The sequence below is a fragment of the Typopeltis vanoorti genome, chromosome 4 (genome assembly GCF_054136105.1).
Source record: "Typopeltis vanoorti isolate ZY-2024b chromosome 4, IOZ_Tvanoo_1.0, whole genome shotgun sequence".
Taxonomy (NCBI): Eukaryota; Metazoa; Arthropoda; class Arachnida; order Uropygi; family Thelyphonidae; genus Typopeltis; species Typopeltis vanoorti.
The window spans coordinates 19,181,484-19,200,919 of record NC_143552.1 but is presented as its reverse complement, the minus strand read 5'-3'; the positions used below and the strand labels follow the sequence as shown (position 1 = coordinate 19,200,919).

Here is a 19,436-nt window from a genome sequence, read left to right as displayed (position 1 = left end):
AGACGTATTGTTCAGAAAATCTGAAATATGGAAATACTTTCTGTGATTTCATGAGCCCCGAAGATAGATTTGCGTATATTCTTCGCTACGGAGCAACACATGCTGCGCTAATGGAAAAAACAATGAATGCATTTGAGAAGAAATATTTAGTCGCGTTATGCCAGTGGTTAGTGTTTGTGAAATTGAGCGGGGTTTTTAAAATATGTTCTTTAGGTGGCGGACCAGGTTCCGAAGTCATAGGTCTACTCAATTATTTATGTGCATCATGCCGTCTTAAAGATTATGTAGATATCGATATTACGATAGTGGATGGAAATAAAGGATGGGAAGAAACATCCCGATCCCTTCTGAAATTTGCTTTGGCTAATTATATTCATTGGAGAGGAAAACACCTGTACAAGTTTCTGAAGGCCGATTTGTTAAAACATCTCAGCGATGCTGTTATCCAAAAAGTGAAGGATGCTGATATTGTGATCTTCGTTAAAATTATCTCAGTCATCATGAGGGATAAAACGGCTTGCGCGATGATGTTAAGGGTAAGAAAAGTTTTAAATATATATTTTATTATTGATAAACTTTAAAAATTGAACATTAATTCTATTATTTAAAATAATTTGAATAAAAAGTAATTAAATTATGCTAATAATTGAAATGCGGATAATTTTATGAAACAGATTATCCTTCGACCAATATTTACTCATAGTTATGAAAATTATTATTATATCCCGAACGAATGGAAAAAATACCCATCCATAGAATATTGAATGCATTTGAGAAGAAATATTTAGTCGCGTTATGCCAGTGGTTAGTGTCTATGAAATTGGGCGGGGTTTTTAAACCCCCCCCCTCGCAATTTCTTTCTTTATAATATCAAATATTATAACTGTTTTGTGAAACCAATTTTAGCTTCATTTAGAATCAAAATATCATATTTTGATTATTAAATGAACTTCGAATCATAGTGAATAATAACTGATTCTTATTCTTGGGCTGTAGGAGGAAAGGCATATATAGCTAAAAATGCTACTGTTACTGTTATTAAAAAATATATATATAAAAGGGACAAAGAAGTAAAGAACTATAGACCAATTAGTATTCTCTCTAATATGTAAAAAATTCTCACAAAAATATTAACAAACAGGTTGAACCCTCTTCTAGACTCAAATCAACCAGCTGAACAAGCAGGATTCTGTAAAGGCTTTAACACAATTGATCATATTCATGCAGTAAAACAAATAATAGAAAAGGCAGAAAACCAATTGCCTCTCTGTTTAGCCTTTATTGATTATGAAAACGTATTTTATTCCATCAAAACTAATGCAATAATCAAAGCACTCCAGAATTAGGGAGTTCATGGAGAATATATGGACCTTCTCCAGGAAATACACCACACTGCAACAATTCAACTTTACATGAGTAGCAATAAAATATCAAATTGAAAAAAAGTGTCCAACAAGGAGACTCTATCACCCAAAATCTATACAGCAGTCTTTCAAGAAATATTAAATAATATAAACAGGACAAACCCTAGTATAAAAATTAATAACAGAAACTTAACACATCTAAGATATGCAGATGATATCATAATTTTTTGTTAACACTCCAGAAGACCTTAATATAATGATAGAAGACCTATATCATGAAAGCAGAAAAGTCGGTCTAAAAATAAACAGAGAAAAAACTAAAATCATGTTTAATCATTTTGTAACACCAAAAACATAATAATAGAAAAGAATCTCTTGTCTGTAGTTTAGATCTCATTGATCTAAACTGCAGACTCCAAAAGGAAATAAATAGGAGAGTTCAACTTGCCTGGAGTGCATTCAGAAAATTGAAAAGCATTTTTCAAAACAACGATGTCCCACTCTGTTTAAAAAGGAAGACATTTAACCAGTGTATATTTCCAGTCATCACATATGGTTGTGAAACTTGGTACAAAAGCACTGGCAAATAAACTAGCAACAACTGAAAGAAAAATGGAGCGGTTGATGCTAAGCATCACATTAAAAAAATAAGTGAAACACCTGGATAAGAAACCAGACTCACATCATTGACATCATTCTTTACTATAAGCGACTAAAATGGAAATGGGCCAGACATCTATCCAGAAGAGAATATGAGCGATAGATCACCATACTAATAAACTGGATTCCAAAAGAAAGGAAACGAGGCTGAGGATGTCCTAAAAGAAGGTAGAGTGATGAATGTCAAATTTTGTTGGGGAAAATTGGTCAACCATTGCCAAGAACACAGAAAGGTGGAAAGAACTGGAGGAGGCCTTTGTCCAGCAGTGGACAGAAGATGGCTGAAAAGAAGAAGATTCTTGGGCTGTAGGAGGAAAGGCATATATAGTTAGGTTCGAACAAAGGATTCAGTTCAAGGAACATTTACCACACAAGGTACATCTATCTACACACAATCTATCACACCTCTCCTTGAATCCATTAACAGAAAAAAGCACTCGCAACTCACTCAGTTGTGAGTGCTTTTTTTTTTTTTTTTGCTTCAGACAACCCAATTCCACTCATTCACCACTCTCAAAGCAAAAAATCTAGTCCTTACCCTACTGACCACACCTTTATTCAACTTCCAGGGATGACCCCTTGTTCTGGTCCCTCTAGCAAAGTGCTGAAACATACCCCCTGCATCTGTCCTATAAAATCCTTTAAGCCACTTAAATGTTTCTATCATATCCCCTCTTTTTCTCCTATCAACCAACTTCTGCAATCCACACACCTTCAATCTTTCCTCTTAGGGAACATGCCAAAGGCCACTCACCACTTGGTCACGCACCTCTGAATACCCTCCACAGCTTCCTCATCCCTAAGAAACCCAGAGGACGACTTGAGCACAGTAATCCAAATGTGGGTGTTATTGTTGTCGTTGAGTCCATTGAAGAGCTTCTAGATATGACCATTGATCTGTAGAACTGCTTTGGCAATCTGTTGAACTTTGATGAGTAGAGCTTTTCTCTAGGATTATTGTCAATTTTCTGTAGAGAGCAGCAATTGCTGGACAAGAATAGATATGGGCAGGTGTTAGTTAAACTCCTGGACAGTTCTTGCATGTTTCATAGCTCCTACTACTGTCTGGCTGTATTTTTATGCCTTTAAATGTTCCATCCTTAGTCTGGTGGTGATTGTGGTTATCTCTCTATTTTCATTAATTTCACTCTTCTTCTTGATAGTTTGTTTTACCAATCTTATTTTTGTGAATCAGTTAGTGATAGTGAATGTAATTTTTGAGGTAAGTATCTTGCTTCTTTGGCTAGTCTGTCTGCGCTTTCATTGCCTTCAATATTTACATGGGCTGGTATCCATTGCAGTGTGCAGTTCTTATTTTTCAAATTTAAAGTTGTTAGTAGCTCATGAATTTCCTGTGTGAGTTTTGTTTTTCCACTTTTAATGTCTCTAGTGCAGATTTTGAGTTGCTGTAGATGGTTATTCCTTCTGTAATGTTTATTACTGGATTTGAGAGATAGAACTTGAGGGCTGTATGAATGGCTGTTAATTCATAAGTGAAGTTTGAAGCTATTTTTCCAGCTGTGGTTTAGATTTGCGTTTCCTCACCTCCAGGTAGAGTTAGAAAAACCCCTGAACCTCCTTGGTTGAGTGCTTCATCAGCTGATCCATCAGTGTAGGCCAGTGGTGGCAAACCTTTTTATGTGCGCGTGCCAAAAATTTACAAACAAAGTTCCTGACATGCCAGCGCATGCCAAAAAATTACCAATCGATTTGCTGACGTGCTGGGCAGTTTTTAATAGGGGAAAAATTAATCTAACTTAATTAATTTATTTATAAATTTATAATATATATATATTTATTTATAATATTTTGTAAATAATTATTTATAATTTTATAAATAATATTTTATTTTATTTATATTTATTTATGTATAAATTTATAATGTTATTCAGTGTAAAATTGATTATTTTATTATTAAATTGATTTTCATTATGTTGGTTTGAAAAAAAAAACAGTAGTGAGAAAAATATTTATTCATTGTAACTCACCATCGAAGTCAGATGAGCAAGGAAAGCAACAGAAGGATGTCAACTTGATGGTGAAACACTTACCATATTTACTCAAAAATAACTCGCCCTCACGTATAACTGGCATCCTGATTTTACTTTACAAAAAAAAGACATTAAAAAAATGTTGCATATGCCTCGCACACAAAAAATTTTTAAACATGTTCATGTCGAGGCGATAGTGACTCACTCCCCCACGGTTAACAACATGCCCTCCCCAACAGCCATTATACTGCAGATTCAAGAAAACAAGTAGTTTTATTGTATTCCTGAATAAGGTACAGAGCCTTTTGCAGTCTGTATAATATATTTCTCAACAAATAGCACAATTAGAGACAGCTGGAATAAAAATGGTGCTAACTAATGAATCACATTTCCCCTCTCACAGAAACTACAATGTATAGACTCAAGCAAAACCATATGTTGCACTGGAAACACAGTATCTAACTAAAAACTCTTGTCCAATTTTTCAATTACATTAAATAAGTGTTTGTTTTATTGCATTTGAAATTCTGGATGTCATTATGCCAGATCACAAAGGCTAACTTCAAATAAAATTCTACCACCAATTGAAATATGCCATATAATGCATGTGTGAGTTCCCGTGCCAGCTGAAACGCAAACAAGCATTAAAAACAATAAAATTCAACCAAAGGTTGAAACTTTGTGCGAGTTGAGCCCACCGATAAAAAGAAGTTCCGTTAGAATGATAAATGACACCCTGTCGTGAATGTGTTAAAACTAAGAAATAATGTTATGGAATTCGGTTGAAGAGAATTAGCATTTCAATTCAACAGTTTTAGGTTGTCTTTGGGGCATGCGACCTTTTGTTAATACCGCACCAATCATATGTACGTCTTCATAGCTGCTCTCTGGTGTAAAACAAAATTTAACTTGTATGTATTGTAATAATTAAAAAAAAAAAGTTGAATAATTTATAAGTCTATAAAAGGATATCACCTGTAAATCGTTGACGTGCCAGCAAAATTCTCGGATGTGCCATAGGTTCGTCATCAAGTCCTTTTCTTTTATTTTCTTGCTTTGAATCCTTTTTTGAACAGGATTCCAGGAGATTTAAGTTTATCATTGCGTTTTTTGGTAGAATAGTGGGAAAAAAATGGATCTTTGCTTATTTCAATAGACAGATGCTCTAAGTCGATTTGTTTTCTAATTTCATGATCATATTGTAAAGTAGATGATCTCTTTAGTCTAGATTTTCTTGTCCAGGTATTCAAAAGTTGTGAGTGAGATGTGATCCTGTTGTTGGCTCCTGATTCTGTTAGTGAATTTAACTGTGGAGAGTTTTCTTCTGTTTTCTAGTATTTGAAGCCCACACTTTTATTGAGCATTGGAATTAAACGTGAATGAGACTGCACCAATAATTTTTGCTGCTCTTGATTGTACTCTGTCAAGTTTTTCTTTTGAGCTAGTAGAAGCTGGAGCCCAGATCCAGGAACAATCTTCAAGAAGATTGTTCTTGGAATCAGCCTCAGCTCTAAAAAACTTCCCAAATCTCAACAAATTTGGATGCATGAGACTGCCCCAAATTTGGGAAGCTTGCATCCTTAGAACATCAGCCCAACAGCCAAGACAACCCAATTTAGCCCACTAGGGGGAACATTTAGTACTCTATGACCAACGTCAGTTGCCTTCTTTAGGCTCTTTGTTCATGCCTGTGTGCACATATCATAGTTTTATGTTCCCAGAAGATTGCAATGTAACATTGCTGAAATATAGGAAGGTATTGATTAAAGTTTTTTAATTAATATTTTAGTATATGTTGTCATTTCCTGAAATATTTAAAGTCATATTTTGATTTGAGGGTTGTAATTGTGCTCAGTTTTTTTTTTTTTTCCCTGGGTTTCTCTGTAATTTTTATTTGCCCATCCTTCTAAGCCTTTTATTGAATTGTTTAGGACTTTTTCATTCCCAAGAAACCCCGAGGACCAGACTTGAGCACAGTAATCCAGATGTGGGCAGTGCTGTTGTCCCTCTAGCAAAGTGCTGAAACATATCCTCTGAATCTATCCTATAAAATCTTTTAAGCAACTTAAATGTTTCTATCATATCCCCTCTTTTTCTCCTATCAACTAACTTCTACAATCCAAACACCTTCAATCAATCCTCTTAGGGAACATTCCAAAGGCCACTCACCATGTTGGTCACTTGCCTCTGAATCCCCCTCCACAGCTTCCTCATCCCCCAACAAACACAGAGGACCAGACTTCAGCGCAGATCCAGATGTTGGCATATCAAGGCCTTATAAAGAGGAATAAAAACTTCTTTATATCTACTTAATAAATTTAGTTTAATCCTTTGCATCTTTAAGATAATAATCTTTGCATACACTTGCATCCAAGTGTATGCAAACAACGTTTGCACCTGAAGTATCTTCAGGACTGAGGCAACTTGTAGTAAAGGTAGACCAGGAAGTTTATTTTCCAATTGGTTAGACTATAATAAATTTAGTTTAATCCTTTATCCAAGTGTATGCAAACAGAGTTTACACCTGAAGTATCTTCAGGATCTGGGTAGTCGCCCTTCCCTTAATGCATAGCATTATACATGTCCGCAAGGAGATGTGCTTTGCATTATGGTAGATACTGAGACAAGGAGTGATGAGAGCTTGGTCCACCTTTACTACAAGTTGCCTTAGTCCTAAAGATACTTCAGGCAGAAACTTTGTTTGCATACACTTGGATAAAGGATTAAACTAAATTTATTATAGTCTAACCAAGTGGAAAATAAACTTCAAACAACTTATATCTACTTGTTAATGTGTTCTTCAATAATCAAATAATCTTATGGGCTACTTTAGCAACTTAGCAATATGTAATCTAAACTTTAACATGCTCTCTACCACCACCCCTAAATCTCTAGCTTAATCTATTTCCTGGGGTTCAGTGGCATCAATGTGATACACAGCTTGTCCTCTATTCATCCCAAAATGCATAACTTCACATTTCTCAACATTAAATTGACACCCATTAACTTTTTCCCATACCGACAGCCTATTTAAATCTTCCTACATGCTCTCCAGATCAGCTTGATTAACTAATACTTTACCTAATTTCATATCATCAGCAAACAACTGAATATTTCTTATGTCATTTATGTACAAATTAAACAGCAATGGTCCCACCGCTGAACTTGTGGCACATCACTAGTCACCTGTTTTCAACTCAATTCTGCCCCTCCACATACCACTTTTTGATATCTGTCCAGCAGCCACCCTCTTATCCATTTAACCAGTGTCATATCCACCCCCATTTGTTCTAATTTGTGTAACAGTGTTCCATGTGGTAGTCTGTCAAATGCCTTTGCAAAATCAGGAAAAATCATCATGTAGTCATTTCCTTTATCCAACTCAGCTGTTATTTTATTAGAAAAAGTTAGTAAATTACTAAGGTAAGTAGTAAATAAATTACGACCCTTCAAAAAGCCATGTTGATCTTCATACAGTATCATATTTTTATCTATTCATTCTTGAATTCTCTTTTTTAACAATTTTTCTAGTACTTCCAACAACTTATATCTACTTGTTAATATCACCACACCTGAGATACTGATTGGTCTATAATCTACTAATGCAGTCTTAGAACCTCCCTTATGCAAAGGAATTTTGTCCTCTTTCCACTCCCTTGCAACTCTATCAGAACTGAGACTTAAAATAAACAGCTTAGTCAAAGGCATTGTCAGTTCTGTTGCACATTCTAGCAAAATCCTAGCTGATATTCCATCTAATCTCACAGCTGTATTTACATTGAGATTCTGCAGTATCCTAAGAATCTCCAATGCATCCACTTCTGTTCCCACATTAGTGTCTGTCACATAGGTTAAAGCAGTAACCTCACTAGGAAGATATATGCTTGTAAAGTGGTCACTCATTAACTCAACTGTTTTATCTGCTTCTGTCTCCTTGTGACCATCACCACTCATTATGGTTAATCTTCCATAGTTATTTTTCTTCTTACTTGCCGCACAGTGAAAGAACGCTTTGTTATTTGTTCTTCAATAATCAAATAATCTTATGGGCTACTTTAGCAACTTTGCCACACAGTGAAAGAATGCTTTGTTATGGTTAATCTTCCATAGTTATTTTTCCTCTTACTTGCCACACAGTGAAAGAATGCTTTGTTATTTCCTTTGCTGCTCGGCTAGATTCTTCTGATAATCTGATTTTTCCTTCCTTGCCATGCTGGTCACCTTTCTCTTTATACAAGTATACCCTCCACAGCATTTTCTTCTTTTGCAGCTCGTGCTTAATGATATTACTCATCCATCTAACTCCTACCTGATTAACCCTAGGTATACAATTTAATACTGCTTTCTCTAGATGACCCTTAACTATATGCCATGTACTACTAACATCCTTATCCTGCAGTGTTTTATGCCATGGTACAGATTTAATCTTTATCCTAAGCATCTCATAATCACCTGCCTTGTAGTTCCACAAATACCCCTTCTTGATAGAATATGCCTCATGTTTTACAATCTGCCAAGTCAAGACATTGTCGCTTTCACCAATTGGAGGCAAAGTTGTCACCTTGATTATGGATAGTTCTTCTGATCCTATGATCAGCTCCAATACTCTCCCACCCCTAGTCCCTTCCATTAAATGCTGCCTTAGGTAATTATCTCTCTCTCTCATTAGGTGTAAATTCTATTTCCTTTCCGTCATGTGATCTTTCTTTCTAGCAGTCTATATCTCCATAGTTGAAGTCCTCCATAATAATCACTCAACCTGTAATCATTGTACTAATTTGGTGATGCATGTCTTTCAGATCACCTGTGGAACTCCCTGGCCTATAGCAACAACCAACTGTATATTTTGTCTTACAGGCCTTAATCTCACACTAGATTGCTTCAAATGAACAGCCACCCTCTGGCCTATCTGCAATTCATCTACTATCATCAGCTGCACTCCTCCTCCTCCTTTCTATCTTTGAAAATACTAAACCCTTTGCATTGTATCCCTGTAACTACATGTTCTGCTGTTAACTAAGTCTTACTACTGCCTATTATAACTTTTGGCAAGGTTGCACTAACCAATGCCCAAAACTCCTCCCTCTTGTTCCTGATACTTCTGGAATTAGTATATAGAAATGGTGACATCCCTTTATTCTCCCCCACCTTTACTTTCTGAATTGCCTACCCTATTCAATGTTGTTGCTTGAGAGACTAGATTCCTCACTTAGCGATTCTCACACTCAATTGCTTCATGGGTGCCTTCACATAAACTCACTTGCTTTCACCCTAATTGCTTTAGTTTCCCTGAATTTGCACACGTCAGCATGCTCGGTGAACAAAGTTCTCTCCAGACACCAAAACCATTTAAATGCAGTTCATCTGCATTATACAAATATTTCTTTCCTTCAGACAGAGACCAGAGATCAATAAATTCTACATCATTCCTATTGCACAATCTTTGTATAGACTCATTGGCTATCAGCCCTCCTCCTCATTTTGCCTCTGTCATAGGAGACTTACAATCTTCACCTTCTCGCTCTTCAGTTTTGTCTCTTCTAACAACTCCTTTGCATCCTCTCTCATAGAATACTTCTCGCCTCTGAAATCATTGGTTCCAACCAAGACAAATCATTTCTGTTGACTTACCTTTTTGCATCCAGATGGCTTGGCTAATATCGTAAATTTTTGCTCCTGTCGTTTATAAAAAATTTATAAAAGCTTTTCATGTGAAAGTGAGTTAGCATGTCTAATGGAGTGAAAGGTTTTTAACTTTTTAAAGACTTATAAGCCAGTTGGAGAAATTTCAGTCGTTATGACATTTTTCTAAACAGCAATACCTCAGTCTCTAAAAGCTTACGGATTCTAAGTAAATCAGTATAAGAGAGCAAACCTGGAATGCTTGAACTAATCATATTTTTAAACAGGTTTGTTTTCTTCTGCTCTTTAGTTTTGATTTATTTTAAACACATTCCTCCTTTTTGGTTTATGGTCTGCAACATCTATTTTTCTCTTCTGAGATAAAAGGTGAAACCCCCTTTTATCTCAGATATCTGTAAATTATTGAAAAGCTAGGCTGCACTAATTCTTTTCTTGTTTTTCTTGTGGGATTCATATTAAACCTAAATGAGTTCGGAAAGAAGTCTGGGATATTGCAGATTCTCTCTAGCTAAGGAAATAGGAATGTAGGGAAATCAAGAAACACTTGTCCATATATAAGAAAATTTTAATCCTTTGGCTCAGTGGTGCACTCAATATTTAATCTTGGGGGAGGAGGGGGGACGCGTTATTGCCAATACATGATACCCATGATCTCCCCTGGCCAGCCCGGGCAAACGAAGTAGCTCTCGGTCCACCCAATTACTACTTCTTTTGCCTTGCATTCACAGCAGCCATGATTCCAGAGAGCTATAGGGTATTCCCACCTTATGTGACCGCTAATTCATAAGTGGTATAGAAATAGAAGACACGACACATCATCATCAAATTCCTAACATTTACCTTCAAAGGGTGTACAGGATATGATAGTACTACATGAAAAATTTACATCATTACTAACTTCCTACCTACAATTTTCTCCCAAATCAATCTGTTACTTGTCAAAGCTACATTGTCAGATCTTATATTTATACATCTATCTTCTAAGGCACTTTTTACCATATCGATCCACCTAGATCTTGGTCTTCCTCTGGGTCGTTTTGCTGCCAACCTGACAGAGAACACTTGTTTTGCTGCCAACCTGACAGAGAACACTTGTTTTGCTAATCTTTCTTCGCCCATTCTGTTTAAGTGACCATACCACCTGAGATTAGCTCTGTTAACCCATTCCCGGATGCTGACAATATCAAGTTCTTTCCTAATATCCTCATTTTTAATATGATATTGCCATTGATGCCATCTGTTCACACCCCTAATCTTTCTCAGGACTCTCATATCTGTGGTCTGTAGTCTTTGGTCAAGCGTTTTACTTCTGACCCAGCTCTCAGATCCATAAGTTAAAACTGGTTTGAACACTGTCTTGTATACAGCTAATTTAGTGTTCCGACTAATTTCTCTCTTATTCCATATAAATTTATTCATTTGACTTCCTACCATTCCAGCTTTGTTGATTCTGTTGTCTATTTCCATATTTAATTTACCATCTTCACTAAAAATTGTGCCTAAGTAGATGAAATGTTTTACTTGTTCTATAGGTTCTCCATTCACAATGCAGCTGATATCTTCAATGCTTCTGCCTATTTTCATTATCTTTGTCTTGTTATTGCTGACCATACCAAATCTATCACAACAGTTATTCAATTTAGTCAGGGAATCTTGCAGACTTGTAGCAGATTTATTTAGAAGTATAACATCATCTGCATAAAGCAAGGAGCTGACATTAACATCTCCAATTTTGATATCAGGTTTAATACCACTTTCTTTCATAATGTAATCCATATAGATAATGAATAACGGAGGTGATAATGTACATTCTTGTCTCACACCAGATATAACATTAAACCATCTCCCTGTACTATCTTCAATTCTAACTGCTGACTTACAACTCAAATAAAGACTAAGTATTGCTTGATATAATGATCCAGTGATACCATAGAACTGTAGCGTTTTGAACAGCTTCTCTCTTGGCACTTTGTCATATGCTTTTTCAAGATCTACAAAACTTAAATACAGATCTTGTTATATTCCCATGACTTTTCAACTATTTGTCGTAAAGTGAATATCTGATCCTGACAGCCTCTATTTGGCCTGAAGCCAGCTTGTTCATCACCAAGCTTTTCTTCCACAATCCTTCTCAAGTATACTGGCATAAATCTTACCAGGAACACTCAGTAGAGAAATATCTCTGTAATTCTCACAATCAGTTATATTTCCCTTTTTATATATGTGTACTATGAGAGCTCTACTCCAATCATCTGGTATTCATCCTTCTGTTCAGGCCATCTGAACTATGCAGTGTAGCCACTGTAAAACTTTTATACCCCCATACGTGAGCATTTCTGGTCTAATATCTACTCCAGCTGCCTTTCCACATTTCAGACTTTTGATGGCTTCAAGCATGGATATGTATTCCTGATTGCATGCCTGGTCAGTGTTTTTTATCACTGTGCTGTCATCACTGCTAGTTTCATTTAGCAATTTTTCGAAGTAATTACTCCATACTTCAAGGATATCTTTTTCTCCAGTTTTCATATCACCTTTATCATCTCTAATTCCTTTTACAGCACTCTTTCCTCCATTTCTGAGCTTCTTCAACAACCTCCAGAATATCTTGCCACCTTCTTGATATTTATTTTCTATGTTCTTATCAAATGGGTCTTCCCATGACTTTTGTTTAGCTAGTTTTACACAGTGTTTAGCTTTCTTACATGTGTTTCTGTATTCTCTAAGTCAGCACAAACTGACTTATTTGCCAAGAACTTTTGATATGCTTTCTTCTTTTCCTTCATTGTCTCTTTAACTTCCTGTGTCCACCAGGGAGTTCTGATTTTTCTATCCTTGCAGACAACCTCACCACATGCATCTCTGGCAGAATCAATGAATGTTTTCTTCAGAGCTTGCCACTGAATCTCCAAGGTTTGATTCCTGTTCTCAAACTCTTTCATTTTTTTTTTTTTGAATAATGTTTGTTGTATATTTTAGTCTACAGTTCTCATCAGAGAGTTGCTGAACTTTTATTCGTTTTAAAACTTTCTTACATGTTCTTCTTTTCAATATGAAATTGAATTTTATCCTGCTTAAGACTAAATGGTGATCACTTCCAATTACAAATCCTCTGTACACTCTAGTGTCCTGCACCAGAGAGAAAACATCACTATCAACAATAATATAGTCAATGAGACTTTTCTTATTCCTTGCCTCTTTTCTCCATGTGAATTTGTGCACATTTTTATGTTGGAACATAGTGTTAGTAATGACCAGTCCATGTCCTGAGCAGAAATTCAACAAATATTTGCCATTATTATTTTGGGAAAATTTTCCCAAAAATTTTATATTTTTGGGAAAATATATTATATTTTGGGACCCGCGCGGTTAGCCTAGTGGCTTTGCGCTTCGCAACCATATGCCTGGGGAAGGAGTGTCCCAGGTTCGATTCCCGTTGTAGACGTGAGGAATTTGAGGATCTTCCTCAGGCATAGCCAAGTTAGCCGGTCTTGGGCGCGGTCAGTAGGGTTTTTTCCGCCAGTTTATCTGGCGTTTTTCATCCCGCAAACAGGCAAACCGGCCCCATGAACATACACCTCTACAGTCAAAAATATATCCCCCCTCCCCCCAGCGGCAGACCAGGCGACGGGTCGGTTGGGAGTAGTACTAACAAAAAGTCGCATCTAAAGTAACACACGGACCCCGCATGGGAAGCGGGAAATAACGCGTAGTAGAAGAAGATATTATATTTTGGGAAAATTTGGAGAAAATTTTCCCAAAATATTTTTGTATGTCTGACAATCATTTCCAACTCTGCTATTTAGATCCCTGACAAGGACCAACTTTTCATTTTTCATTGTGTCAGTTGCTTTTTCTAATGCCTCAAAAAATTTCTCCACTTCTACCTTAGAACCTTCTGTGGGACCATAGGCACAAATAAGTCTCATTGTCCAGTTCCCCATTCTGATATTTGCTCACATCACTCTACTTGAAATTGCATGCCATTCAAGAAGATTAGCTTCGTATTTAGTGTTGAATACTATGACTACTCCTTCTTTTCCTTGATTGTCATTGCCTGAATATAATATTTTGTATTTATTGCTCAGAAAGAGCTCACCAGTTTTTGTCTTTTTTTGTTTCAGTCACCCCTATTATGTCGATCTGGTACTTATCTAATTCCTCAGCTAACTCCTTTTCTTTGGTATTCAGGCTTCTTATGTTGATAGTACCGATCTTCAATTCTGGTGATGTTGAGTTCGGGTGGGTTTTAGGATTTGTACCAGTAGCTGACTTTTTGCTGTTCGCCCTGGTTCCCTGGTGAAAACAACAGGTGCCTTGTTTAACCAGGCGACGCCCCAGCCAGCATGAAATTCTATCGTGTTGTACCATCATTTAATATTGTGGTTTAAGCCAATAAGAATACAATTTGGTCGGCTAAATCCCAAATTGCCAGCCCATCCTCGTTCGTTCAGTATCCAGGTAGATACCTAACAGGGTGCACCACGAGAAGGTGAGGATTGGACATTAGGTCAGAAGCCCTGGTCGGTTCTCCACATTCCTTTAAAGACTTGTGGAGGTCTCCTCTCAGTTATACAGCTTTGACCCTTAAGCACCCCCTTAAGATATGACACAAGAAATTTTTAATTGGCGGGTTAGCCACTGCTTTGGCTAATGATAAAAGGAGTATAAAATTAGGAGACCCTACCTTCTGTAAAGTGCTATCATTAACGACTAACTTCTTATGATCGTTGATTCTATAGTAGTTGTACGGTCTGCGTATCGGAAATTGTACTTACAAGAAGAATGAACGTCCTTGGTGAAGCTTATTTAGTATAAAAGTAATATGCATTTCAAAAATACTAGTTTTTGTATGGAGATCATACGTTAAGTTATTGTTTTCGTAATCTAATAGAAATACCGTCAACTTTTATTCCAGAACTATGACGATAAAGTAAAAGTTAATAAAATCTTTAAATACCCAATTATATTATCGAAATGCGAATCAATACTATAAAGTTATGGTTATAATTTTATGAGTTATCCTGCGAGGGAGTTTTTGTTAGTAAGTAAATCAATATACTATATATAGTTGAAAAGCATATCTCGGCAACTGGAATTTTCTATGAGATAAATATTCTGAGCTTGGTAGCGTATTATTTTTATTAGAAGCATCGTTATATTACTATAAAGGGTTTTTGATTATATAAGACAATGACCGAAATCTTAAAGCTTGTTTTAGATCTTTTGGAACGCGAAAATAACCATTCAGGAAGAGTAAGAAAATTGAAGCGAATAATGAAAAGAAACTGCTCAGAAATAGCTTACTCTAATGGGATGTACTACGAAGATAAACTCGTGGACATTTTATATTATGGCCCAATCCATGCAACAATAGCTGAAAAATGCATGGAAAGTTTCATTACCGAAGATTATAAAAAATTCAAGGTTGTCTTTGATTCTGCAGAATCAAGAAATGTCCTGAAAATTTGTTCTTTTGGTGGTGGTCCAAGTTGTGATGTTGTGGGACTGTTGAAATTTTTAGGTACTTCCTTTAATGCACGACAAAGGATTGATATTGATATCGTAGTAGTGAACAGAAAAAAAGGATGGAATAAGATATCCTATCCTCTTCTGGAGAATGCTGTTGAACTCTACATTCCTGAAAATATTGAGCATTCCTGCAAATTTCTCTTTTCTAACATATTAAAACCTCTGAAAGAAGACGTTTTAGAACGTATCAGAGATTCTGATATTATTCTAATCAACTTTATCTCTAGTGTTGTGAAAAATTATAAAAGCGCTTATGAAGTAATGTTCAAGGTAAGAAATCTCGGCAGTTATCAGACATTTCTTGATTCTTTATATATATATATATATATATATTTTTTTTTTTGGTCGTCCCTTTTGGACGACCAAAAATAGTCGCACACAGACCGCACCCCGTTAACCCCCTTTCCCCTGCCCCCCTCCCTATATAAAAAACCAGCCCTTTCACCTTTTCCCCACCCTATATAACATAATAATATAATATATATGTTTATATATATATTACTGAAAAAAAAAAAAAAACCCGGGTTTTTCTAATTTAATTCTCCCAAATTGCCTACCCCCCCCCCTCCACACACTCAGTAGTTTTCGGACATCGCAGAAAGAAGAAAAGCCGCAACACCCAGAAAAAGGTATGTGTAAATTTCTCTTCCTTATGCTACGTATACTTTTTGGTAAATTGACATCTACAATGCCCTAATAATCTGTGAGTAAATAGCCAATGACATTTAAACAGGAGCACTCCTAAACTGAAGCAGGCAAAATAGCCGTAATTATAATAATGAAAATATATTGTTTATTATCGATAAAATTATAGTTTGGTATAATTCAAAATTACTTAAAAATAAAATATATTCTTCTTGTTTTGTTTCATGAAAAAACATTGTTTATTATCGATAAAATTATTCAGTTTAGTATAATTCAAAATTACTTAAAAATAAAATCCATTCCTTTAATTGTAATGTCTAAATATTTAAAGAGATGGAGTAAACACTACGAACACTACTTCTCACGCAAACTGCATATAAACAACAATGGAACTGTGCGACGAGCAGTGCCGCATTACGTTAATATCTCGCTATGACGTGCATATACTTGCGCGCGTAGCAATATGACACTGGTAATGGCAGTGCTGCTAGTGTCCTTCGCTCTCTTAAGTTACAAGATGAATTTTTATTATTTTTTATACAAAATAAGAGAATTATATAGGACTGATGATAAAATTAAATATTACAAGCAAATATAAATAAATTAATAACTATATTTATATATATCGAGAAAAATTGAGGGGTGCTGCAGTTCCGCAGTGCCTGCACGAGCCGCCCCTGCAGTGTAGTCTCTTGAACATATGAAAATTTCTTTTATAGCATCTATTTTATCATTGTTCAATATATCTTCCTTTATTTAATTTCTTTTTTTTTTTTTTTGCTCATTCATTCAGTCTATCTCTTAATTTCCTTAAATCAATAACTAAAAATCTCAATTCACTAATATACTTGAATATGGCTGCCAGCTTCCTTAATGCATCTAATTTTTTTTTTTTTTTAATGTAGACATGAAGAATAATCGCTTAAACAATAAGAATATATTGATTGAGCAGTTCCAAATATATTTCATTACAGGGATTTTTAATAACGCAGAATCCATATTACTTCTTGGAACATACGATTACCCAATAGGCTAGGGCCTCGTCGTCACAAAGGGCCTCAAAAATTACACAGCAAAAAGATAGTATGCTTCTAAAAATTTAGTGAACGTTTATATTTATTATTTATTTATTTGCGCCTAGGGCCTCAAAGGGACATAATCCGCTTCTGTCACTTGCCTTTTATTTAGTGAGATATTCTCATATGCTCATATGTTGATGTATTATACTGTACTTCAGTTATCAACTGTAGAGTTCCGTATCCTTGGAGAGTAATTAAAGACGCATATGAAAACTTTCCCGAGATTAGTGAACTTAACTTTCTTTCCTTGTTTGACTACTCTTTACTTCCTCGCGTTCTTGTAATCCAGCAAAAATATTTTGTACCAACTTATGTAGGAAAAAGGTACTAGATCTTTAAAAAAGTACTAAATTTTTATTTGCTTTCTTTGAGCAAATAAATTCAGGGCATTTTACGATATTACTACCTGATTATCATAGATGAACTTAATGTAAAACCGCTAAATTAACGCATGTACGACAAATATGAAAAGAAAAAAAAAGTCAAAACTCACCTCACTATAGTCATCTATGAGTCCAAGAGCTGCAGTTGTCAATCATCATTAACAAAAGTCCCAAATGTAACCTTAGAGTTAACATGTATTAATTTACCATGTAACATTAAATTTTCAGTTATTTAATATGCTATTTACATATATACAGGGGTTCCTACCATAAGAAAAACAGTGGAAGTATTTATTCATCATTTCTATCAGATTTTGCTAAATTAATTAACTCTTCAGAAATAGTAAAATCTGTAGCTGATGAAAGTTTCAATTTTTCTTCTGTCAAAAGGAGTGCATTCATCAAAGGAGTTTGTAGAACTCCTTTGATGAATTTCTTGATTTCTTATTTTATTCTTATTTATTGTCACTGCTGAAAATATTCTTTCAGTTGCTGATAATGAATGAGAGAGACACAGCACAGCTTTAGCTAATGTTGTTAAATTAGGAAACATTTGTTAGGAAGCATTTTTCATTTCAAAAACTTTATTCCAAAAAACCATTAATTCTTGATATTTTTTCAGTGCTTCTACAGTCTTGAATATTTGCCATTCTCTATCAAGCTCTTCATAAAACCCCTAGATATACATTTTTTTACGTCTAAAAACTGACCATTGTCGGCTGGATTTATCTTTTTAATGGGTTCAAAAATTACGCTGTGCATCAATAAAAGGTGGTTACTCATATTAAAATATTTAATTTTTCCACTTGTTTTCACTGTTGTAATAATCTTATAACTCACGAGAAGTGTTTGAATAGCGAAGAATATATTTTCATTGGCAAATGTCAGTCGGATTGCGTGAGTATAGAATCAGGGGGTGAAGATAAGGTTAGCGAACAGTGAGAGGGGGAGGTAAAAAAGAAATTATGCTTGTGTCACTAAATATGACATATGGGGAGGGTGGAAGAAGATAAACATTATTCAAATTAAGGGGATATTAAATCCCACATTGTTTTAAAACCGAATAAGAAACTCAAAGATTGAAATCAGAGCGTTTCATGCCGAATATAGTAAACTATAAAGTATCGGCGATTACTAGCGTGAGCTAATGCAAGCAGTCCTAGTACGTAGTACAATCTCGGGCAACTCGTTGCAAAGATGGGGAAAGTTCAGATCGCTATTCTTAGGTATTTTCCATAATGTAAAAACACATTTCCTAGGAAATGTATGCTGTTATTACATTATGGTGGGAGGTCACTACCCAGACCGGTTTCAGCCTTTTTTGAGGCTTCATCAGTGAGTAGCAAGACCAAAAGATACCAAAGGCATGCAAGACGTTGCTGACTATAAGGGTGAAGCAAAATGCTTTTATAATCCCTGCTATCTGATAAGGATTGCTGTGTGAAGAAAAGTTTATGAGCTAAGTGCTCTGCCTGAGTGGGTGCGATTTAAAGATCTTCATTTGGAAGTAGGATGGCCTTGGGTCTCCTGTATTTTGAGAAGTCAGTTTCATCATAATTTGCTGCTTGTTGCACTAATTCATTTGGATGTGAAGAACTGATGCTGAGAAGAACTTTACTGCTGAAGACTGCAGGAAAGAGTAGATGCAGGGGATATTTGTATCCCGGTGGAGTTGGACATTTCTGACATACCATGGTGCGTTTAAGATCATGCGGAGACATTTGTTTTGCACTCTCTGTAGTTTGAGGATATTTGTACTTGAGGTGTGGCTCCAGGCTGGGAATGCATAAGTAATAATGGGTCGAATCATCAACTGATAAAGGAGCAGTTTTATTTTGGTATCCAGCTTGCTATTCCTATTGATAAGAGGGTAAAGCTATGCAATGACTCTTGAGGCTTTTGTATGTGAACTGCTGGTTAGTTTTCTGTCCAGCAGTACACCCAGATATTTGGCTTCTGGTTTCCAGAGAATCATGGTATTAAATAGGAAGATATCATCTTTGGGAGATATTGAGTTTTTAGTGAAGAGCATGACGATACTCTTCTGAGGGTTTACTTGCAATCTCCATTCTGAGAACCAGTGCTCTAATCTGCAGGTTTTCTTGCAGTTTCTTGGTGACAAGGTGCGGTTTAATAGAT

The 19,436-nt window shown here is 35.7% G+C and overlaps 1 protein-coding gene across 1 annotated transcript in view; it reads left to right on the top strand.

Moving 5' to 3' along the window:
• The first annotated feature begins 364 nt into the window (after positions 1–364).
• The window catches only part of LOC150107145 (uncharacterized), a 36,460-nt gene continuing 17,388 nt past the window's right edge, over positions 365–19,436 (top strand). Inside the window, exon 1 of the mRNA XM_090391027.1 lies at positions 365–536. Within this exon, the coding sequence (XP_090247153.1) occupies positions 501–536 (36 nt within the window). The 5' untranslated portion in view covers positions 365–500. The remainder of the gene's footprint in view (positions 537–19,436) is intronic.